The 24,696-nt window shown below is 44.1% G+C and overlaps 3 protein-coding genes across 4 annotated transcripts in view; 2 read left to right on the forward strand and 1 right to left on the reverse strand.

The window, feature by feature from the left end:
- The window catches only part of SUPT6H (SPT6 homolog, histone chaperone and transcription elongation factor), a 33,617-nt gene extending 24,274 nt beyond the window's left edge, over positions 1-9,343 (reverse strand). The window contains exons 1-2 of the mRNA XM_070394476.1: positions 9,209-9,343; positions 361-499 (exon numbers count right to left, since the gene is read on the reverse strand). Of these exons, the coding sequence (XP_070250577.1) occupies positions 361-469 (109 nt within the window). The 5' untranslated portion in view covers positions 470-499; positions 9,209-9,343. The remainder of the gene's footprint in view (positions 1-360; positions 500-9,208) is intronic.
- Positions 9,344-9,575: 232 nt separating this feature from the next.
- Positions 9,576-16,462, forward strand: SDF2 (stromal cell derived factor 2). Its single transcript, XM_070394477.1, has 3 exons — positions 9,576-9,789; positions 13,171-13,367; positions 15,790-16,462. The coding sequence occupies exons 1-3, from the start codon at positions 9,639-9,641 to the stop codon at positions 16,075-16,077; spliced, it is 636 nt and encodes a 211-aa protein (XP_070250578.1). The 5' UTR covers positions 9,576-9,638; the 3' UTR covers positions 16,078-16,462.
- Positions 16,463-20,269: 3,807 nt separating this feature from the next.
- BLTP2 (bridge-like lipid transfer protein family member 2) overlaps positions 20,270-24,696 on the forward strand; it is a 29,998-nt gene continuing 25,571 nt past the window's right edge. For both annotated transcript variants that reach the window (XM_070394479.1, XM_070394478.1), the window contains exons 1-9: positions 20,270-20,366; positions 21,193-21,316; positions 21,800-21,849; positions 22,166-22,313; positions 22,492-22,610; positions 22,845-22,905; positions 23,091-23,280; positions 24,082-24,205; positions 24,351-24,475. In XM_070394479.1, the coding sequence (XP_070250580.1) occupies positions 20,299-20,366; positions 21,193-21,316; positions 21,800-21,849; positions 22,166-22,313; positions 22,492-22,610; positions 22,845-22,905; positions 23,091-23,280; positions 24,082-24,205; positions 24,351-24,475 (1,009 nt within the window). In that variant the 5' untranslated portion in view covers positions 20,270-20,298. The remainder of the gene's footprint in view (positions 20,367-21,192; positions 21,317-21,799; positions 21,850-22,165; positions 22,314-22,491; positions 22,611-22,844; positions 22,906-23,090; positions 23,281-24,081; positions 24,206-24,350; positions 24,476-24,696) is intronic.

Consider the following 24,696-nt stretch of genomic DNA (forward strand, 5'->3'; position numbering starts at 1 on the left):
CTGCCGATAACCCTAATGATTGGATTTGGAGAAATAGGAAACTGAGTGCATAAATACCAACATTACTTGATGTCTAAAGGAGGGTAACATTACATTACATATGCATTTATTTTGTCTGTTCTCTCCCCTTAATGTACACTCTATGACAGCTAGGTCTTTATTTTGTATTCTTAGTTCTAGGAACAAGGCCTGGCATATAGCAGATACTCAGTAAATATTTTCTATGAATGACTGAAATTCTCAAGCTGGTACTTCATGTGTGATAACTTCTGTGCTTAGCCTGAGCCTCTCATCAGCAAGAACCCAACTATCCAAAGCTTAGCAACAGTGGGAAGAAGCTTGAGGCTGGGGACTCCTCACCGTCATCCTCTTCTTCCACAAATTTCTTGGTGACTCGGGGCACCACCTCGCCTTCATCGTTGTACTCTTCTTCGGACTCCTCAGCCTCACTTTCTACAAAATCAGACATTGCTGCAGCTTCTCACAGTCTGCCTGAAGACTAGAGAGGAAAGGGAGATGGTGATAAAAGAATGAGGCCTGTGATTTCACAGAGGGCCCTTTCCACAAACAGGCTTTTAGCCACATGCCCCTGCCCTGCCAACTCAATCATTCTACCTGGGGAGGAAAGAGTAAGAATCAGATGGCTTCATCTCTTCTATTTTCTTTCTTTTTAAGAAAAAATTTTTTAAAAAAATTTGTTTCAGAGAGGAAGGGAGAGGGAGAGAGTGATAGAAACATCAATGATGAGAAAGAATCATTGATCGGCTGTCTCCTGCATGCCCTCTATTGGGGATCAAGCCTGCAACCCAGGCACGTGCCCTTGACTGGAATTGAACCCAGGACCCTTCAATCCACAGGCCAAGCACTATCCACTGAGCAAAACCAGCTAGGGCCATCTCTTCTATTTTCTGTTCCTCCCGTGGTTGCTCCTCTCATGTGTACCTTTAAAAACAGTGATTACTCTAGCCTTCTGCCTATACATATCATTTTGGTTCCCCAAATAGTTTTATTTCACCATTTGGGGGCAGGAATGAGCAGACAAAGAAAGAAATTAGTGTAGAAATAATCATATAGATAGGGATGTGGTAGTACTGAAATTATGTGACTGGCTCATCAAGAAGTTTGAAAAAGCCTGGCCAGCACAGCTCAGTGGTTGAGCGTCGATCTATGAACCAGGAGTCACGGTTCGATTTCCAGTCAGGGCACATGCCTGGGTTGCAGGCTCGATCCCCAGTGGGGGACGTGCAGGAGGCAGCCAATCAATGATTCTCATCATTGATGTTTCTATCTCTCTCTCCCTTCCTCTCTGAAATCAATAAAAATAAAAATAAATAAATAAATAAATAAAAAATAAAAGTGCCTGTCATTAAGATGGCACTTACTGTTTTTCAAACTTTTTTTTTTTAAATATACTTTTATTCATTTCAGAGAGGAAAGGAGAGGGAGAGAGAGAGAGAGAGAGAGAGAGAGAAACATCAGTGATGAGAGAGAATCATTGATCGGCTGCCTCCTGCATGTCCCCTACTGGGGATTGAGCCTGCAACCCAGGCATGAGCCCTTGACCAGAATTGAACCCGGGATCCTTTAGTCTGCAGGCCAATGCTCTGTCCACTGAGCCAAACCAGCTAGGGCGACAGGCATTTTTAGATACACTAGATCTGGCTATTGGCAGAGACAAAAGAAAAATACTTTTCAACAAATTAAACATTTCACGAACTTGTGCCCAGTTGTTGGGTACTGGTTGGGAGCATTTGTGGGAGAGGGTTTTGTTTTTTTTTTAGAAACATTAGCATCATAATTCTATTTTTATCATTTACCTTCTCCCCCCAGTAAAACAGTAACAACAACAACAACAACACTTTGAAGAGACTTACAGGGCTTACCAAATAAAGGCGACATGGTTAAATGCAAAGATTGCTAAGCTTAAGGGTAGAGATAAAATCCTGGTCCCATCATGTCTAGGTATATAAACCTATGCAAATGACTGTATGTATGTGAATATCAATTTCTCCATCTGGAAAATGGCAACAGCACTACCTACCTCGCAGGATATTACATGAGATATGGGAAAGAACCTAGTTTATTGTTTCAATAAATGTTGAGTAAGTTTGAATTTGAATCACTGGCCTAATTTTCCTTAGCATTCTGTAATTTTGTATCAACCACTCCCAACTTTGTCTTCTACTTCCGATTTCAGATTCATCTGAAACCTTTAAATGGCAGTGGAGAATGCCAGAACCAGAACATGGAGCTTCCTGGGCCTTGAGTAGGACTTTCAAAAACAGCACATATCACAGAAATTATAACATCAAGATTCCATTCTGGAATCCTGAAGCTGGCTGCTGATAAACTCCGCTTCGCTCCTCACCCTGTTCTGAATTATGGTCCATTGTGTAAATGTCTATTTTCCCCACTTAGACTACAAGCTTACGGAAGTCAGAGACCATCTCCAATTGAAGGGCTATTCAAAACAATGAAAACATAAATGGCAATAGGAGACATCACAAGATACTTTGTGATTCTGTGCCAGATTAAGTTGTATCCTTCTTTGTGCTCTGCACAAACCATGAACTGCTAAATATCCACTAAATAGTACTTCTTTCATCATATTGTTGCCATCTTCCCAGTGAAAGTTGGCAGTGGGAAGGGAGAGAAGACAACAGGAGGGTGGCTAAGGTCTACCTGAAGTGATTTAAGCTCTAGCAGGAGCTTTTCCTTCTGTGGCTCTAGTTCTCCAGAAAATTACCCTTACTGGTACCATAACCAATTAACTAAGCAGTAGGAAACAAAACTAAAGGTACTGAGTTCTGGTAGAAAGGGAGGGACAGTGATACTGTCTTATGTTCATTTTAGGCTGAGGTTTAAGATGCCATTCTTTTCAAACTTATTGAATGCCTACCATGTACATACGGTCTGCTAGGAGCTGGGGATTTGAATAGAGACAAGATTGTTTGTTCTCAAGTTTACTTCTAGTAGGAGAGAGATATGAAAGCAAACAAGGACCACAAAATAATTTTATGTATTATGACATTTGAATAGAGTAGGCACAGGAAGAGAACTGCAAAACAAACAAACCTATAACACCCAAACAAAGCCCAACCAAAACTAATAAAGGCCTTACTAAGGTACTTTAAGCAATTAAAAATAAAAAAAGCAGCAGCAGTAGCCCCGAGGAATAATGTTTACCACACACCTACCAAGTTCTAGACACTTAACAAATACCTATTAACCCCTACACCGTCCTATTAGTTACAGCACACTTTTCTCTTCATTCAACAGAAGAAACAGACTCAGATAGATGAAGCCACTTGTTCAAGGCAACACAACTAACAACTGTAAGCTGGGATCTCAGTTAAGATCTATTTGACTCCAAAGTCCCAGTTGTTTCTACTGTACCAGTAGTTCTCAGTGTAGTTCAGGGACCATCCTCTCCTTTCTCTCATGAGTGAACGGTGTTTTCCAGAGGTTAAATGACATGTTATATCACAACAGACTGAATGCAGAAACAGATATGAGAAATTCAGCTATATTCTAAGGCAGACATTAAAACAGAATGTCTTTGGAGTCTCAAATTATTTTGAGGCATATAAAGAGGTCCCAAGATCAAAAAGTTTGAGAGCCACTATACTAGACTATTGTATAGGCCCTGGGAAGTATAGGAAATCTTTTTTAAAAAATATATTTTATTGATTTTTTACAGAGAGGAAGGGAGAGGGATAGAGAGTTAGAAACATCAATGAGAGAGAAACATCGATCACCTGCCTCCTGCACACTCCCTACTGGGGATGTGCCTGCAACCAAGGTACATGCCCTTGACCGGAATCGAACCTGGGACCTTTCAGTCCGCAGGCCGATGCTCTATCCACTGAGCCAAACCGGTTTGGCTCTAATTTTAATTTTAACACTGCTTCCCCTCACCCTTGAACTGAGGCCTTCAAAATAAAATTTGGGTACAGCAGCCCCTACCATAGTATGCTTTAATTAGGCTATCAGACACACAAATTTAATCTTGAAAAGCACCAACGTCTTCACATTAAATGCTAGCTATTGCAGACCAGATGCCCTACAGCCTACTCAATAGAGAGAAACAGATAGCCTACCTGATGAAAACAACAGCTTTCCTCTGTCCTGGAGGGGGGTGGGGGGAAGCTGTTACTGTGTGCTGCATACAGCTTTCCTCTCATTCCCTATGTTAGCAATAAAGCACATACTGTGCTATAGCTGGGGAATGCCTCCAATCTAGCTCACTGCCAAGACTTCCAGTTAAAAGATGTGTGCCAGACGAAACCCTGACTTGCTGCAACTTGAAGGAACTAAGATGTGCAGAGGGTGCCGCAGCAGCATTGCAGGCTAAAATGGCAACTATTCCAGAACAAAAATTACTATATGATACCTTAGATGAGCCTAATATAGTTTGTATTTTGTATTTAGTACTTATGCTCTTGAATTTTCCCCATATTCAGATTGTAAGTTAAATTTGCTACTGAAACAGGTCTACAAGGGGAGTGGGGTGGTGAAGGGAGGTTTCTTCAGACAGAAGCACAGCTGCAGTGGAAGACGGGGCTCAAAGGGAGAGGCTGGCGGTTACCATGACATTCTCTGGACGAGGAATGGAGCTGGGATCAGATTGCCACAGGGGAGGCCCTCAGCAGTCCCTCCCTTTGAACAAGATGATGTAGAAGGCAATTAAAAGGAGACCAGAGCAAGAAGAGATGTCTGTTAATTCCCTCCACTGGCAGCTTCAATGAACATTTATCTTTTTATTTTTAGGGTCAAACTCTGTGCTGGGATTTGGATATATAAAAATGAGTAAAATATGCCTTTTACCCTGGAGTTCACAACCTATCTCAAAACACTTATAAAGTTATGACAAAACATAATAATGTTATATGATAGTTACATACCAAGATTATGAGAGTAACATGAAGAGGGAGGTCAGGAAATGCCTCAGAAAAGGTGAAGCCTGAGTTGAGAGGAGTTAATAAAGCCTGGAAAAAGGCAACACGAGCAAAGGCTTAGGTTTGGTCTGGGGAATAGCCCTAGAGTCCGGTGTGGAGTTTAAACTATAAGACTTTCTGTATTTTTGTTTATTGATTTTAGAGAGAGAGGAAGGGGGAAGGGGAGAGAGAGGAAGGGTGGAGGGGAGAGAGGGAAGGAGAAATGCTTATGTGTGAGAGGAACATTGACTGGTTACCTTCCATACGGGCCCCGACTGGGGATTGAACCCACAACCTAGGCATGTGCCCTCACCGTGAATCAAACCTGCAACCTTTTGGTGTACGGGAAGACACTCCAACCCACTTAGCCACACTGGCCAGGACAAGACATTCTGTATTTTATGAGTGAGGGCCTAGGACTAGTCCAAAGATGTTCATGAATGACTATCCAATTTGGAATCCCAAAATGTAAAAGTTTAATAAATAACAGTATTCAGAGTCCATGTAAGACAAAGTTCTTTTAAGTTTGGGACTCAGAACTCTGTTATGAAATATCCTAATTATACCAAATCAAGATGTTAAAATACAGAAAAGGTTATTCCTACCTATAATCATTTTAACATGTACACACACCATATTTATAAGAATTATGCCCTGGCTGGTTTGGCTCAATGGATAGAGCATTAGCCTGTGGACTGAAGGGTCCTGTGTTCGATTTCAGTCAAGGGCATGTGCCTCGGTTTCAGGCTTGATCTCCAGTCCTGTTTGGAGTGTGTGCAGGCGGCAACCAATCGATGTCTCTCTCACATCGATGCTTCTTTCTCTCTCTCCCCCACCCTTCCACTCTCTCTAAAAATCAATGGAAAAATATCCTCAGGTGTGGATTAATAAAACAAAACAGAAATTCAGAATCTTTTCAATGCCAGGGTACAAAAAGCACTATTGTTAATAATGGTTAACATAATAAGTGATTAAAAAATATTAGTTATCCCCTTTCTTTCCAAGTTTCCTTGGAGAACAAGGAAAGGGCAAAAGAGGAGCAGAAACAACGGAAATATGTAACCAGATTCAGAATCCCTGCAACACAAGGAGGGAGTAACAGCTACTGAGCCTTGTACCACAGCTGGGAAACACACATAGTACTGTAGTTTCTCCTCCAGCACAGGGACTGGCAAATTACAGAGGGCCAAACTTACTGCTCTAGCACAAAAGCAGACACAGACAACTTGTAATGAATAGGAATAATCTAAGTTGCCCCAAGAGATTTAGTTTGGTGACTCCTAATCTAGAAGTAGAGGTCTTTTGCCCTGGCCAAAGTTGCTCAGTTGGTTAGAGTGTCGACCCGATACACCAAGGTTGCTGGTTTGATCCACATACAAGAAAGAGTCAACCAGTGAGTGCATAGACGAGTGAAACAACAAATCAATGTCCATCTCTCCCTCCCTCCTCTTCTTTTCTCTCTCTCAAATCAATAAATTAAAAACAAAAAATTTCGAAGCAGAAAGTCTTTAAAGAATTATTACAAAGTACCATGGGAGCCTGTAATAGAAGACTTTAACCTGGTTTTGAGGAAGTGACTTTAAATAAAGACTGTAAGAATAGAGGAGCTAGACTTCCTTGGCTATGAGTGGGTGCTGGGCCAGCCCTTTTGCGCCTCCGCCCTTCCTACCAGTCTCTATGTGGTCTCCATTTTTGGTCCTCGGGTATCAGGGTTCTCTCCTGAGAGTTTTCCATTGATTATTCAGGAAGTTTTTCTGTATTTTAGTTGTAATTCCAGTTTGCTCCTGGGAGCATGTCCATGCAGCATTCACTTACTCTGACTAAAAACTTTATACAGTAGGAATATTAGTTTCCGATTCTATGGGCCAGTATTTGTGTCCAAATAGCAACTATAACCCTACTGAATCGTGGAAATTAAACTGAAATGCCTGGTTTTCCTCTGGGCAGGATGCAAAGCTGATTTCCTGGGTCCTTGTCCAGGTGGATTCAAGAATGGGTAGGATGTGATATGCAAAGTCAGGGGAAGAGGCTCCTGGTAGAAAAGAGAGGGAAGAACTTGGCATATGGTAGGCGATGTCCTAAGGCCAGTGTGACCAGAGAATGGTGAAGGCCGCAAAATGTGAGAGGGACGGGCCTCAAGTGGGGCTCGGAAGGCATGGAAAGTCACTAGAACATTTTAACAGAGAAATGACATGATCTGACTTGACCCTGCAATATGGAAAACAGACCACAAGGGGATCTGAGGGGAAACAAGGAAAACTGAAGATACTCTTGTGGTAGTCCAGGCAAAAGATGATGGTGGCTGGGAACAGGGTGTTAACAGTGAAGATAAAGAATAGAAGAAAAACATGAAACATATTTTGTAGGTAGAAGTGAAAGGATTTACTAAAAGACTTGGGGATGGGGTAGTAAGGGAGAAGGATCCAAGATGATTCTCAAGAGTTCTGGCCTTGGTAACCATGTGGATGACAATACTACTACTTTAGTGATAGAGGGAAGACCAGGTGTGGAATGACAGGAAAAACAAAATTTTCTTTTGTTACGTTAGGTTTGGGATATTTACTGTGACCTTGATAAAAGCAATTTCAACGGAGTAGTCAGAAGAGAAACCAGACTGGTATAGGGTGAAAACTGAATAAAAGCCGAGAAAGTTGACACAGAGAGAAATCTGGCTACGAAGGGAAATAAAAAAAAGTAGGATAGTAGTTGGAAGTGGATAAGAGAAATATCAGAAAGAACATAATTTGTATGTTGATGGGAACAGGTTTTTATAGAGAGGCAGGATTTGGTAATTGATTTTATTGGGAATAACAGAGAGGAAAAATCTAAGGACCATACGCCCAGGATTCTGACTATGGTGTCATTATGGAGACCAAGAACATGGGAGCAAGAGCAAATTTATTTGCCTCCAAAGACCATATGTTTCCACAACACTGGGTAGGCTTCTTTACTTGTCAATGTCTACTGAGGGAGAACTATAAAATGTTACTGAGCCTCCCTAGTCTGCACCAGTTCCTGATGTGATTAATCTCTTGATAAGGTTTAAACTTAGGGAGGAATAATTCTATGCTATTAGAATCTAGCAGCCAGGTGAACCAATTGAATAAGAATGGGCCTGTATCGGCTGAAGAGACCCCAGTTATGGAAAAGGGTTCTATATTCAGAGCTGATGGGGAAGCAATCCCACTTTTGTAATCAACATAATGAAGACTGAAAAACTGGTAACTTTCAGATAAACAGTGGAACTAAGCCCCCCCCTCCAAGAAATTAATCAAATCCCAATTTGTTTATACTCTCCATGTCTATTAATATCAGTGGTGTAACTTATTACTCCCTTATTATTTCTGATATTACAGTGAATTTCCATGGACATATTTTCAGAGACCTTAGGCCTCCCTTTAAAGAAAATTAAGTATCAGTTCTTGCAACAACCAAGGGAAATGAACTACTTCAGCTAGTTCAAGGAAGTGCCTGGAGAGAAAGGCAGAAACTGCAAGAAAATAAAGTGGTGTTTTCTTTTTTAATTTTTAAAAGATGTATTTTTATTGATTTCAGAGAGGAAGGGAGAGAGAGAGAGAGAGAGACACACACACACACACACACATCAATGATGAGAGAGAATCAGTGATCGGCTGCCTCCTGCATGCCCCACTCCGGGGGTCGAACCCACAACCCCGGCATGTGCCCTTGACCGGGAAAGCCAATGCTCTATCCAATGAGCCAAACCAGCTAGGGCAAGAAAATAAAGTCTTAACTTAATAGCCATTCTGATGTTTGTAGTAGGCATTTGTGGATGCAGGTAGCCATTTACAGCAAATTCAGCACTACGGAAAGAGATGGCGTTGGGCATAACTCTCTAGGCCTAATGGTCGAGCTACTGAAAGGTCCACAGTTATCACATCCTCAGAACAAACACTTCAACCAACTGATCCTGACTCAGAAGCCGCAGATCCACTCCATTTCCAATCCTTTCGCGTGGCCCAGTTTTCAGAAGCTACGACAGAAGGACGGGATCCGAGGAAGCCTGTTGATCCCACAAGCAGCCCAATTCACGGGTTCTGGGTGGCACAGGGTTGGAAAAGCCTTGAGACTCTGAGCCACTACCCCGCTTTCCTCCTCCTTCTCCCTCTTAGAGCTGGGAAGGCCGGGGGCCCCGTTCTTCCTGCATACGACTCCCCAACACCTCCTTCCTTGCGGGACCAGGCCCTAAGAGCCTGGTTCCCCACCTGCCCCCTTCGAGGAGCACGCTTTCCAGCCCGAACTTCACGCACCTGAAGTCCGCCGCTTCTCCGTCGCGCCAAGCCCCCACCGAGGAAAATGGAGTCGTCAAACCGAGACTGGGAAAAGGTAGTAAGGACCCACCGCCCGGACCCTCGGCCGCCGCCGCCGCCGCCGCTGCGTCAACGTACTACGTCACTTCCGGCTCCCTGTCACTGGGAGTGGGCGGGCCGTTTCTTGCTCTCTTCTCCCACCCGGCTCCTCGGGGTTTGTCCCGGTTCGGGAAAGCGGCTTTCAGAACTGAGCGAGCCGATTGGAAGCAACCAGGCCTAGCTGGTCCCCCGGGCCGCTCTGGCCAAAGGAACCATAAAGACCAAACTAGGACTTCTTCATTTCCTCCTCTCTATGGTTCCGCTTACAGCTTCCGGTTCCGGGGCGGGGCCAAGTTACTTCTGGGGTTAGGGACTCTGTGGCACCGCTAGGATGGCTGTGGTTTCGCTGCTGTTGTTCGGGGGATTGTGGAGCGCGGTAGGAGCGTCCAATCTGGCTGTGGTTACCTGCGGTTCTGTGGTAAAGCTACTCAATACGCGCCACAACGTGCGGCTGCACTCACACGACGTGCGCTATGGGTCAGGTACTGCCCCCCCGGGTTCGGGTGGGCTAGGAAGGCTTGGTGGGCTCCGGAGGGGGCGGGGCCTGGAGAAAGTCTTAGGGGTGTGGTCTGGGAAGGTTAGGGGAGCCCTGGGAGGTTCTTAAGGCCTAGGGGCAGGGAGAATTGAGTTGTCCTGAGGCATCTTTTTTTTTTTTAATTTAAAACTTTTATTGTTGACACTTGTAGATGTCCCCCATTTTCCCCTCCTTTGCCCACCTCCACCCAGCCCCATTCCCACACTGTTCATGGGCTATGCATATATGTCCTTTAGCTGATTCCTTTACCTTCCTTTATCCAGTCCCCCCATCCCTCCCTTCTGACATTTGTCAGTCTGTTCCTTGTATCCATGCCTTTGGTTCCATTTTGTTGGTTAGTTAGGTTCCACATTAGTGAGGTCATCTGATATTCATCTTTCTCTGACGGGCTTATTTTGCCTAGCATAGTAATCTCCAGGTCCACCCATGCTGTCGCAAAGGGTAAGAATTCCTTCTCTTTTTTATAGCTGTATAGTATTCCATTGTGTAAATGTACCACATCTTGAGAAGAAAAGCATGTGTGTGTGTATTTTTTTTAAAATATATTTTTATTGATTTCAGAGAGGAAGGGAGAGAGAGAAAAAAAAATCAATGATGAGAGAGAAACATCGATCAGCTGCCTCCTGCACACCCTCTCCTGAGGATGTGCCCACAACCAAGGTACATGCCCTTGACTGGAATCGAACCTGGGACCCTTCAGTCCACAGGCTGACGCTCTATCCACTGAGCCAAACCGGTCAGGGCTCATCATTGATGTTTCTATCCCTTTCTCCCTTGCCCTTCCTCTCTCTGAAATATATATATGTGTATATGTATATGTATATGTGTATATATATCTATATATTTATATATATGTATATATATCTATACATATATATCTATATATCTATCTATATCTCTATATATCTCTATCTCTATCTTTATATCAATGTCTATCTCCATAGCCGGTTTGGCTCAGTGGATAGAGCGTCGGCCTGCGGACTGAAGGGTCCCAGGTTCGATTCTGGTCAAGGGCATGTACCTTGGTTGTGGGTACATCCCCAGTTAGGGGGTGTGCAGGAGGCGGCTGATCAATGTTTCTGTCTCATCGATGTTTCTAACTCTCTATCCCTCTCCCTTCCTCTCTGTAAAAAATCAATAAAATATATTTAAAAAAAGAAGAAAAGAAACATCAGTGATGAGAATCATTGATCAGCTGCCTCCTGCACGCCCCCTATTGGGGGATCAAGCCTGCAACTCAGTCATGTGCCCTGACCAGGAATCAAATTTCATGGGTCCACCCTCAACCGCTGAGCCACACCGAGTAGGCACCACAGCTTTTTTATCCGCTCATCTACTAATAGGCACTTGTGCTGTTTGCAGATCTTGGCTATTGTAAATAATGCTGCTATGAACATAGGTGGTGCATAGATTCTTTCTGATTGTTTTGGGATTCTTAGGCTATACACCCAAAAGTGGGATTGTTGGATCAAAGGCAGTTCCATTTTTAATTTTTTTGAGGAAACTCCATACTGTTTTCTATAGAGGCTGCACCAATTTGCATTCCCACCAACAGTGCACTAGCGATCCCTTTTCTTTACATCCTCACCAGCACTTGTTGTTTGTTGATTTATTTATGGTAGTCATTCTCACAGGTGTGATGTGATACCTCATTGTTCTAAGGCATCTTTTCAAAAAAATATATTTTATTGATTTTTTACAGAGAGGAAGGGAGAGGGATAGAGAGTTAGAAACATTGATGAGAGAGAAACATCGATCAGCCGCCTCCTGCACACCCCCCACTGGCGATGTGCCCGCAACCAAGGTACATGCCCTTGACCGGAATTGAACCTGGGACCCTTCAGTCCGCAGGCTGACGCTCTATCCACTGAGCCAAACCGGTTAGGGCTAAGGCATCTTAATGGTAATACCAGTTTCATTCTGGTGAGCTATGCACCAGGTGCATACATTAAATACATACTCTTTTAGATTTATAACATTCCTACAAGGTAGAAATTATTGTTATCCTCATTTTACAGATGAGGAAACAGACTCAGAAATAAATGGCATGCTCAAAGCCTTGCAGCTAATGAAAGGCAGAGACAAGAGTTCGATCCAAATCTGTCTAGGCTCTAGGTTCATAGCCTGCTTTCAACTACTCCAGGCCAGCACTAGTCAATTGTGAGAGAGACAGACATGTAGAAAAATTACACTAAGTTCTGTATCTCTGAAGTTTTAAACTCCAAGAGCTCACTCTTTGACCATGACCCTCTGTTCTAGCTCTTTTGCATAGTAATACTTGCTCTTCAATTCTTTTCCTTTGGTCTCTATTCAAACTTTACCCTTGTAAAGAATTTAAACTAAAGCACTCACTGGAATTGGAGAGGAAACTGTTTTGAGAGTTTTTTTATCCTATGAAATGAAAATGCTTAATTTGTGTTCATTTATATTTCAGCAATTACTTGTGGTTTCATTCAGTATAGATCAGTGATGGCGAACCCTTTGAGCTTGGCGTGTCAGCATTTTGAAAAACCCTAACTTAACTCTGGTGCCGTGTCACATAAGGAATTTTTTTGATATTTGCTACCATAGTAAAACAAAGACTTATATTTTTGATATTTATTTTATATATTTAAATGCCATTTAACAAAGAAAAATCAACCAAAAAAAATGAGTTCGCGTGTCATAGGTTCGCCATCACTGGTATAGATTAATGAGCTCCTATTGTGTGCCTATTATTCTCAATACAGGAGATAATGGTGCTCAGTCAGCAAGTTATAAGAAAACAAAAACAGACAAAAAGAGAAAAAACTAATGAACTAGTGAGAAGAGAGCCATTTAGGTTTCTATCTTGGATGACTGATGATGCTAATAGCTAAGAGAGGAAGGAGTTCTTTCATGATTCTCAAAACCTGCTTGACCAGTTAGACTTGGAAAGGAACTGAGTTGTCATTGTTGGGATGTCTTAATCCTAGCAACCATTCAGTGAACAACTGCTATGTGTCTGCTTTATTACTTAGTTGTTGTTAATCCTCACTCAAGGATAGAGAGAGTGGAAGAGAAGGGGGGAGGAGAGAGAGAGAAACAATGATGTGAGAGAGACATATTGAGACTCGTTGCTTCCTGACTGGGGCCAGGGATCTAACCCACAACTCAGGTACATACCCTTGACCAGGAATTGAACTCGGGCCCTTCGGTCTGTGGGCTAACACTCTAACCATTTAGCAACACCGACCAGGGCCATGTTATTACTTTTAAATTTGATCTAATAACCCCTAGGAAAGAGAGGGGTCCAGTTAAACTTACCTCTTTTCTTTTTTTCTTTGTTCTTTTTTTTTTTTTATTGCAGGTAGTGGGCAGCAGTCAGTGACAGGTGTAACCTCTGTGGATGACAGCAATAGTTACTGGAGGATACGGGGGAAGACCTCCACAGTTTGTGAGAGGGGAACACCCATCAAATGTGGCCAGCCCATTCGGCTGACACATGTCAACACTGGCCGAAACCTCCATAGTCACCACTTCACCTCACCTCTTTCTGGAAACCAGGTGAGGTGGCATCCTATCGGTCATTGCTGTTTTGTACTTTACTCAGTTGAGTTGTTTGATATCTTTGTTCTTAGTCCTTTCTTTTCCAGGTATAGTAGATGTTCTCTCTTCTTAAAAAATATGGTTTTTTGTTGATTTCAGAGAGAGGGAGGGAGAGAGAGAGAGAGAGAGAGAGAGAGAAAAACATCAGTGATAATAATCATTGATCAACTGCCTCCTGCACGCCCTCTACTGGGGATAGATCCTGCGCCCTGACCAGAAATCAAACCATGACCAGGATCCTGGTTCATGGGTTGATGCTCAACCACTGAGCACACCAGCCGGGCAGGTGTTCTCTTTTGTGCAAACCTGGAGAACTGGCTTTGTCTCATACGTGTGAAAGAAATTGTTTCTGGTCAAAATGGAGACTTTACATCTGGACCAAATGAGGAGGAAAGACAGAATAGGTATGTGTTAGCATATTATAAAGTTATCTTGATAAATCCTACAATAACGAAACCTAATGGTTTCCAAACTTGCAATAAAAATTATTATTGTAATGATGCTGACTGACCACGTTAAGAAAATGAATTAGGTATTATGCCATTTTTTTAAGCCGTGAGCTTTTGGGGGATGTGGGACCCCTTAATGACTGCTTCCTACTCCCACTCTGTACTCTGTACATAGTTTTCTCTATCAACATCTTACAGTTAGTATGATAGATTTGCTACAGTGAATTGATAATATTGTTACATTGCTATCAACCAAAGTCCATAGGTTATTCCAGTTTCCTTAGTTTTTACTGCTATCCTTTCTCTGTTCCAGGATCCATCCAGGACACCACATTACATTTAGTTGTCGCGTCTCCTTAAGCTCCTCTTGGCTGTGATAGGTCTCAGATTCTTCTTGTTTTTGATTACTTTGACAGTTTTGAGGAGTGCCGGTTGGGTATATTATAGGGTGCTCCTTAATAGGAATTTGTTTGATGTTTTTCTTATGATTAGACTGGATTTATAAAGGTTTTTGGGAGAAAGATCACAGAAGTCAAGTGCCATTTTCATCACATCATAACAAGGATATGTACTATCTACATGATTTATGACTGTTGATACTGATTACCTGGCTGAATTAGTGTTTGTCAGGTTTCTTCTGTAAAATTACTCTTTTCATTTTCCTCCTGTCCATACTGTACTCTAGAAAGAAGTCTTTGCACAGCCCACACTTAAGAATGGGAAGTTATGCTCTCCCTTTTTTTTTTCCAAACTATGAGAAAGTTTACTTAGAAAGTCACAGAGGTAGAAGTGAGCTGTAGAATGGGCTGAGGAAACAAGTTTCAGAGGCAAAAGAAGGGCCCTTGGAGCTTAGGAGAGAGAAAGGTAAAGGTAACATGCCTGGGGGAAGGATGAGGGGGAGGGGAAAGGCACGGGCTTGCTCCCTGGAAGGAGCGCACCTGTGCTTCTGCTCCTTCAGGATGGAGTAGCTACATGATTTATTTGGAATTCTTCTGTATGGGAGATTTGTCTCTTATTTCATCTTTTGTTTATATCAGTATGAACTTATGGGTGTTTATATGTATATATTAAGTTAGACATGAGTTCTTAATCATGTCTCCAACTCTAATCCATTACCACATAGATCATTCTAGTCTCCTCCCTTTGCTTATTTGTAAATTCACACTCTAACTGAGTTATCTGGCTCCACTGTCATCCATTCACCTACTCATTCACTTCTAGTATACATACATAGTAGTAGAATTGTTAATTTTGAGCAGTTCCCTTTGCTTTAGTCTTAGTCTGACTGCTTTTTATCGTTTTACATTATATAGCTATTAGTGTATATTTAAATGATATATTTCTGAATTAATCAGTAACTTTTTTATTGTGATAAAAACTCTGAATATTTGGCCCTAAGGTGAATGGGATTAGAAGAGGAGTGGAAGATAGAATATGCTATAATTTGCTCAATATTTCTTATTTCATTTAATTATTACAATTATTCTGTAAGGTGATATTGTTATCATTTTATAGAAGAGGAATTGCATAGGAAGGGATAGAGCTGACATTCAGGGCTGCTTGTCTCCAGCTTGTTTCTCACTGGGTCATTTAAAATCTAGTTAAGGGGATAAGGCAGGAATATTTCAAGTCAAATAACAAGAGCTATAAAGTATTTTAAGACTATAATAGAAAATATAAGGCTATAAGGCAAATAAAGAGTTATTGCAAAATTAGTGTTTGGATCATAATCTTATGGCAATTGCTTTTGTATCCTTTGTGTCTTCTTCTTTTTTCCACAGTTTAAATTATTTATTTACTTCTAAACAACCCTGGAAAGCCTCTCATTTTTTACTTTTGGGTAGCCTTATTTTTCTTCCCATTGCTTACTTCCCCTTTACAAGCCTATATGTACCAGCCATGCTAATGTTGCTACCATCTGTGTCTTCTAGGAAGTGAGTGCTTTTGGTGAGGAAGGTGAAGGTGATTATCTGGATGACTGGACAGTGCTCTGTTCGGGGCCCTACTGGGTGAGGGATGGTGAGGTGCGGTTCAAGCATTCTTCCACCGAGGTTCTGCTGTCTGTCACAGGAGAACAATATGGTCGACCCATCAGTGGGCAAAAAGAGGTGCATGGCATGGCTCAGCCAAGCCCGAACAACTACTGGAAAGCCATGGAAGGCATCTTCATGAAACCCAGTGAGTTGTTGAAGGCAGAAGCCCACCATGCGGAGCTCTGAGTCTGGAGGCTGTGAGCCACTGTCACCACACAGTGTTCATAGACACCTGCTGCTGCTTCACCGTGGGATCCCTGCCACAGGTTTCCTGGGCATTGGCCATGTCACCACTGAGATGAAGATGGTCGGCAGAAAACAATGACTGTTTGGAGGCTTCGCCTTTTACAGTTGAAATGGTTGTTCTCTCAGACTTGGATCTGTTCTTTTTGAGTACAAGACTTGTTGTTGAAGGAGCAGGTGCTTTTAATTCCTACTGATGAAACAGATACAGAAATTTCCTAGTTGGGAAATTTTTACTCTTCAAAAACGTGGCATCATGGATTATTAATGTGTGTGACTTTTCCCCTGCTTGCTTTCTCCAAAATGATAAAAAAGAATTTCATTGTTAGCCACTGTGTTGTCATTTATTAGATGTGCTATTTCATGATCTGATTAATTTTTTAATAGGTCTCTATTTTGTGAGGCAAGTTATTCCATTGCTTTTATTTTTATTTATTTATTTTAAATATATTTTTTTATTGATTTCAGAGAGGGAGAGGGAGAGAGAGATACAAGCATCAATGATGAGAGAATCATTGATTGGCTGCCTCCTGAATGCCCCCTACTGGAGATTGAGCCTGCAATCCAGGCATGTGACCTTGACCGGAATCGAACTCGGGGACCCTTCAGTCTGCAGACCAACTGACTGCTCTCCACTGAGCCAAACCAGCTAGAGCCACATACTCTTTTTACTACACTACAATTATGTTAGCTCTTGGTAGATAACTACTCTTTTGGGGACAAATGTAGGGATATCTTTCTTTGAAAAGGTGGGTAGAAAATTTTTGTCCTCTGCTTACCTCATTTTTTATTTTCTCTGCTGGTGAATTCCAGAAAGTTTGCTCCTATGTCCTTCAAGCATGCAGTGGTAAACAGGGGTTTCTGCCATCTACTGGAATTTTAGTGACTTAGCAGGCCTTTTTATTTTTAGAAACTTTCAGATTTTTTCTCCTTGTTTTGTTAGGGAGTTAAGGTAGAAAACATTTCCAAAAGTTCCTGTTATACACTACTTTCCTTTTACAAAGACCCCCGTTAATATGTGATGACTTTTCGTCAAAGCAAAAATTCCCTTCGTTTTCTTTCCGTTAGTGAAAATAGGTACTAATGGCCCTGCGATGTGATTTGATCCCCAGTAGGTGGCGTGTAGGAGGCAGCTGATCAACGATTCTTACCATTTATGTTTCTCCCCTCTCTTCCTCTCTGAAATCAATTTTTTTTAAAAAGGTACTAATGAGAACTTTTGGAAAGCAGGGGATAGTTTACGCCATTTCAGCTTATGAAAGGTTTCATAGGTACACTCTACTTTCAGATAGCTGGGGAAACCTGTAGAGATCTGTGCTAGACATGGATTTATGAGACATGGTTTCTTTGCAAGGACTTGTGCATTAAGTTGAGACCATGAACCAGTTGAGCTTCATTTACACCTTCCCCCTATTCTGATTCACTTGCATTGATCCCTTAAGAGCTCTCCAGAAAGTAGACAAATGATAAAATCAAGGCTATTGAGATGATTGGGAGTAGAATGTTAACAGTCTGGAAAGAAAAAAGAAATGAAATGTTAGAAACCAGCCGAAACCGGTTTGGCTCAGTGGATAGAGCGTTGGCCTGCGGACTGAAAGGTCCCAGGTTCGATTCCGGTCAAGGGCATGTACTTTGGTTGCGGGCACATCCCTAGTGGGAGATGTGCAGGAGGCGGCTGATCAATGTTTCTCTCTCATTGATGTTTCTAACTCTCTATCCCTCTTCCTTCCTCTCTGTAAAAAATCAATAAAATATATTTTTAAAAAACCCCAGCTGAATAAAGGGAACAGAATGGACAAGATGAATGAGAGTAGGGAGCTGTGTTGCAAAGTATCCCTCTTGGTTTGGACAAAGTTTTCATTGAGTTATTGGGTCTTCCCTAAAGGTTCACAAACAGAACATACCCTGACGGGAGGCTGCAGGTTACAAAGAGGATGGCAGAACTATAGTGCTTGAGGGATAAATATGAACTATAACAGCGGTGGAGCCCTGGGAAAGGTGTGAAATAGTGATGAGAGGACTAGATTAGGAAGGAAACCAGGTGGAGGGGTAAAAGCAACTTTGGGCAACCCAGGTGAAAGTTGAAATGGTGCTTTATCTGAAGGAATGGAAGAGAGCCTCAAGTAAAATATTGGAGGACGTTTATGGAGATTAGGATGTGAGAGCAAAGGTTTGGGAAGTACTTATTTTGAAATCCTCAGAATTTCTTGTTTGTACTGTATTAGCATCAGTGTAATAGAGTTGGAAGGGACCTTTGTCCGATTCCCTCATTTTATAGATAAGGAAACAGACAAAATAAAGTTGACCTGAATTCTCCATTTCATGTAATTGTTTGAAGGGCAAGAACAATATCCACTACTTCTGTGGTATCCACCCTCACCCCACCCCCAGTGTGCCCAGATTGCACTATGCACGGTAGACATTGAAAACTCCAGCCCTGGCCGGTTGGATTCTGGGTCAGGGTACATGCCAGTGATGCTGGTTCAATCACAAGTACGGGGTGTGCAGAAGGTCGATGGATGTTTCTGTCACATGTCACACATGAATGTTTCTTTCTCCCTCTCCCTCCCTCTCTAAAAATAAATTTTAAAAATCTTTAAATTAAAAAGAAAACTCTAATGAAGGGTTCAGAATTGTGCTGTCCCCACAGGTCAATACATATAGGGTGTCCCCAAAAATGTATACACACTTTAATAGCTGATAACTCACTTAATTTTCACTCCTTTTCAGGTTTAACTGATTTGAAATAATGGGTGAAGCCAGACTAAGCTTTGAACAAAGAAAATTTATCCTAAAGTGCCATTAGACTTTTTTCTATGGAGATACATAAAAGGTAAAGTTTACTGTACAAAACCCGGCAAGAGTTGACGAATTGAGGTGCACAAATACCAAAGGAAATGATCATTTAAAAAATATATTTATTAATTTCAGAGAGGAAGGGAGAGTGAGAGATAGAAACATCAATGATGAGAATCATGGATCGGCTGCCTCACCCCCTAGGGATGGAGCCCACAACCCTGGCTTGTGGCCTTGCCTGGAATTGAACCTGGGACCTCACAGCCCACAGGCTGACACTCTATCCCCTGAGCCAAACCAGTTAGGGCAGGACCAGAACAGTCATCAGTTTGCAAAAAGGCATTGACAAAAAAAAACTTCATTTCTGTAGATTCTTTTAAATTTTGAAAATGAACTATGTTAATAAACACACATTATAATCATTCAAAATGTGTATACATTTTTTTTGGGACACCCTATATTTTACACGTTCCCCTCCCCACCCCCTCCACCCCCAATTGATTCTCAGAGAGAGTGCACAGGAGAAATATCAATGCTAGACAAAGACACATTCATTGGTTGCCTCCCGTTGGCCCCCTGACTGGGGCGGGATGGAACCCTAACCCAGGTAGGTGCCCTTGACCAGGAATCGAACCCGGGACCCTTCCTATGAGGGCCCACGCTCCAACCATTGAGCCACACCGTCTAGGGCTGGGACACCCTGTATTAACTAACAAAGTGTTCATACAATGAATGAATTAAAAAGTCAATCCTTAGTGAATTAAACACTAATTCCTTTGAGGCCTTACAATTAATTACCTCTTGGTTTTCTCAATGATTTTCAGACAAGGCTCTTGAATAAGATAGGAGAGCTACTTCGTGTGACTCAGAGGTCTAACTTCTGCAGTATCCTCGGTCCAGACCCTAAGGTGGTCAAGCCGACTCTATAACTACCCCGCGGAAAGTGCTTTGTAAATGGAACTCCGCTGCCGGCCAGATCCACTGCAAACCGGGGGGCTGTTCAGACTTCGACCCCACGCAAGTCCGTGGCTCCGCATTTCCGGGCACCGAAGGGCGCGTCCGGAGTGGGGCGTTCGTATCAGTCCCCAGGAGGTCCAGTCCCCGGCGCTCTCTCCCGAGCCACGCCTGCACTTCGGGCTGGCAGCCGGTCGGCCCCGCCAGGCAGCACGCACGGGGCGGGACCACGAGGCCGCCGCTGGCTGGTTGGCTGCGAGGGGCGTGGCGCACGCGCGCCAACGCTTCCTGGTCCCGTGCTGTCCCTGTGCGCGCGGCTGGTCGGCCCACGGCGGAGCTGCGGGGAGCCGGAGGCGGGGCCCGGCTGGGCGGGGGCCGGAGCCAGGCCGGGCGGGGGCCAGGGCCGGGGCCGTAATGCCCCTGTTCTTCGCCGCGCTGTTGGCCTTGCTGTTGGTTGTGCTGTCCACCCTCTTCCTAGGCCGGTGAGGGGGGGTCCCGGCTTCGGCGGGGTGGGGGTGGAGGGTGGGGGTAGGAGTGGGAGGGAGAGAGACTGAGGAGGGGGCGCGCGGGAGGGGGAGATAGAGGGAGGAGAGGGCTAGAGGGGACGGTGCGCGGGCGATGGCGGGCGGCGCCGAGGGAGGGGTGGAGCGGGGGCGCCGGTCGGAGCTGGAGCGGAGCCACTGGGATTGAGGAAGACGAAGGGAGCGGCGAGGCCTGCGGAGATGCCGAGGCTGGGAGCTGAACCGGTGTGTGTGTGTGTGTGTGTGTGTGTGGAGGGGGGCCGGCCGTGGCCTCCCTTTACCCCCCCACACGCCCCGGAGGCACCTGCAGCCGCGCCCTGGGGAGCCAGAGCCGGTCTGACCGCCCTGGGGAGAGCAGCTGGCGAGCTGGCCGGGGGTGACCCCGCAGTGCCTTCTGGCGGACATCTGTCTGCAGGGCGAAGACAGGGACACTGTGGGGAGTATGTGATGGCACCCTTGACAGGGCTGCCGGTACTCCGACTCCTGTGGGGGCCTCTTCTCTCCGCCTCTGGTTCCTAAAGATCTGAGGGGCTTTGTCTCCAACTTAGAAGGTGGCGTTTAATTTGTCTGATTCCATCCGGGTGGCGGGGACAGTCCGGGGCTACGGGGCTGATCCTCGTGGCTCAGTGTTTGTGATGGAGCGGTGTGGTGGGAGACGGCAGAGCTGCCCAGAAGACCCGGCTTCAGGATGAGACCCTGTGCAAGGGCTTCTAGGGTCGGCGAGGCGTGAGGGAAGGAAGCCATCGTTGGGAGCGGGTCCTGTGAGCTCACGGGGCTTTCTCTGCAGGTGGCTGGTGGTCCGGTTGGTCACCAAGTGGTGTCAGCGGAAGCTGCAGGCAGAGCTCAAGATTGGCTCCTTTTTTTGGATCCAGAATGTCAGTCTTAAGTTTCAGCAGCACCAGCAAACAGTGGTGAGTCCTGCGGGATTCCCTGGGTATGTGAGTGGTGTTGATCCAGCTTAATTTCAGCTTTTTTCTTTTTAATAAATTCTGGGTGGCTTTCCTGGTTTAACCCAGTTTTGTCACCTCTTTGCCAAGATGCTCTTAGTTTGGGAATGCTAGGACTGACGTAAGTCATTTGGTTAAAATGCTGATAAGGCACAGTGTCCAGGGCACGTAAGAATGATACAAAGGTAAAGCACAGACCAAAGATAACAGGAAACAGAAGAGCTTACTGTTCTAATTTAAGAGGGGAAACTGGCAACCTACCCATAAAAGAGAAATGCAAACATCATTGTGAGGAGCAGGATACAGTGTGTCGGAGGGAAGCCGGTAGAGATGGGATGGAGAATAATTCGTGGAAGGGCTATAGCACTTCCGCCTCTTCTTAGAACCTTCCCTGACTTGTCAAGCTGCTCATGTCTTACCTAGCGGCTTTCTTCCATGATGTTTTAGGAAATTGATAGCCTGTGGATTTCCAGCAAACTCCTTAGCCATGATCTGCCGTGAGTACCCTATATCCTCGCTCTTCCTTTGGGGAGTATTTGGGATTGGGGTTTGTAGAATGAGATTCTTCTACACAGGCCTCAAAGTCCAAGAAGGGAAGTGGGTTCTTGGCTTGATGTCTCCTGGAAGCGATGATCTCTAGTGAGACAGAGATTGAGAACTACTACGAGACTATCCTCCACGATTTGAGCTACATTTTTTTTTTTTCTTTTGAGCTACATTTTTAGGGAGGATGGGAGAGCGAATGTGAGGGAGGGGAGGAGACTGCTCTGGAAGGGATGGGCCTGATGGCAGCGAGGTTTCTCTTCTGGGCAGGCGCTATGTGGCACTGTGCTTTGGAGAAGTGCGTATCAGAACTGACCCACAGAAGGCTTCTGGCCTGTTTGCTCCATTCCCCCAGAGCACAGGAGTGCAGCAAAAAGAGCTGTCCTTCAGCCCGGCCTTACTGAAGATCATCTGTCAGGTGAGGCTGCTTCTCCCTTTTTCTTGATCTGTACTGGGAATGACTGGCTTTGGAATCATGGGTGGGTTTTTCTGCTATTGGGGGGCAGGATACTAAGAGCTGTCTCTTACTCTCTTTCTGTTGGAAAGAAGGGGAAGTGCCTTGACATTAATTGCTGTTCTTTGTTTCTTCCTTGCAGCTATTTTCCATTCATGTAGATTCTATAAACATCATGGTTCTCAAGGTAGCTACCTCCGAGTCCTTGTGGCACATTCAGATCAGAGAAAGCAGCTTTCTTTTGGATAGTGATGGGAAAAGGTAAACTCTGGGTAGAAAAGGGTCCAGTAGGCCCATTCTTGCCTTACAGTTGTCTCAGGGTGGGTGGATGCCAGGGCCTTCTTATCAAAGTGTCAAGTTCTTATTCTGTGCAATTTGAGGAGAGGCTGAGATTAGGCACTTCTGCTTGCCTTGTCCCTTCCAGCCAACAAAGCTTGATTGAAGGTAAATGGTGAGGAAAGGGGCCAAGTGCTTTTACTTTTTTTCCTTTCTCAGGCTAAAATGTGAGGTGAGCCTAAGTCAGATCAACAGCAAAGTTCTAAAGAGTGGCCAGTTGGTGAGTATGCCGTGGTCCTTCAGATGCCTTGTTTCCTTCTGGTCATAAGGAGCTTAGGGCTTACCCCATAGATTCTGTGTCCTTATGGGGTTCTCTCAAGGTAGTGTTCCAGACCACTGAATTCTTGATCCAAAACTCCCAGACTCCTTACACATACACACCTTAGCAGCTTATTCTTTCTGTAGGAGGACACCTGCCTGGCGGAGCTCTCACTGGCCCTAAAGCTGTGTCTAGAGGTGGGCATCAGGAGTCGGCAACTGAAGGCAATTTCTGTGGATGTGTGGACACTCCATGCTGAACTGCACGAGGGCCTCTTCCATAGTCAGCTGCTGCACCAGGGCTCAAGCCTGGCACCCCAGCCTGTTCCCTGTTCAGGTAAAGCCCCAGTCAGTGAGCTTCTTGGCTGCCCTGTTCTCAGGTTATTTTGGAGTTAGAAAAAAATAGTAGCCTCACTACTCATTTAGGTGTGATCTGTTAGTCACCTGGGCCTTGGACTCTGAGGATAGAGGAAATAGGACATTTGCTTGTGGTGGATAAAAGAACCAATGTTTAGTGGGTAATTATCATAAATTAGACCTGTATTATGAGCTTTATATATGTTCTCTCACTAAATCCTCAGCATTGCACCAGTGAGAACACTGAAGCCTAGGAAGATTAGAGGGGTATCTTTTCTTTCTAAATTATAAGAGAAAGTTTATTTAGAAAGTCACAGAGGTAGAAGTGAGCAGTAGAAGAAATGGACTCAGGAAACAAATTACAGAGGCAAAATCAGGGGGCCCTTGGAGCTTAGGAGAGAGAAAGGTAAAGGTGACACCCTGGGGGGAAGAAGAGGGAGAGGGGAAAGGCTTGGGCGTGCTCCAGGGAGGGAGAGCCACTAGAGAGGTATTTTGACAGGTCACACAGCTAATTGATATTAAACATGGGGTTTAAATTATTTAACCCTAAAGTCCATATTCTTTCTATTATACCAGTCTGTTCCCTATACTATTTTTTAGACTCTGGGGAACAAATTACAGCACGTTCTGAATCTCTGGGATATTTGCCTTTTGGCCTAACATTGGGCATTTGCTTAGTCTATTTTATATGGGAGCTTTTGGTCAAAGAGGACAGGGCATTTTTGGAAACTTGAGGGTGTTAAGGATTGATGGCTTTTGTATTATTCATTCATGTTTTCAGATGTGACAAAAAATGTGGCTGAGTCAACTCTGCCTGGCCTCTACCTCCTTCAGCGGCTGCCAGACCAGGTGAAGGTGAAAATGGATATTACAAGTGTGGTGCTGTCCATGAATAGTCAAAAGAGGTGAGATCTCTTCTGCCACAGAAGTGTGGAGAGTGATAGTTGGAGCTATATGCTGGGTATATGCAGCAAGTAGCTGCACTGAGCTTGTCTATACAGAGAATGAGAATTCCACATATTTCTGAGCTAGAGTCCGTTTCTGGTTCAGGCATCTGAATTGGACGCTGAAGCTGTTGCATTTCCTGTACCACCGTGATGAGGATCAGCTGCCCCTTCGTAGCTTCACAGCAAACTCTGATATGGCACAGATGAGCACTGAACTCCTACTAAAAGGTTTGGGTGGGGATGCTGGTACTGAGAGAGAATGGGAGGACCAGACACTCTTTTCCCCCATGCGCCACATGGCCTTCTTAATTTAATACCAGTGGGGAGCGGGAGGAGGAAACCATACTGAGAGAAAATAGCCCCAACTCCTTTGAGTGTTGGTGACAACCTGTTCAACTCCTTGCCTGTCTCTGACCCTCTCCTAGTTTTACCTTTTGCTCCCAGTGTCT

This window comes from Myotis yumanensis, unplaced genomic scaffold, assembly GCF_028538775.1.
Source record: "Myotis yumanensis isolate MYYU_CA2020_CCGP unplaced genomic scaffold, mMyoYum1.0.hap1 SCAF_16, whole genome shotgun sequence".
Lineage (NCBI taxonomy): Eukaryota > Metazoa > Chordata > Mammalia > Chiroptera > Vespertilionidae > Myotis > Myotis yumanensis.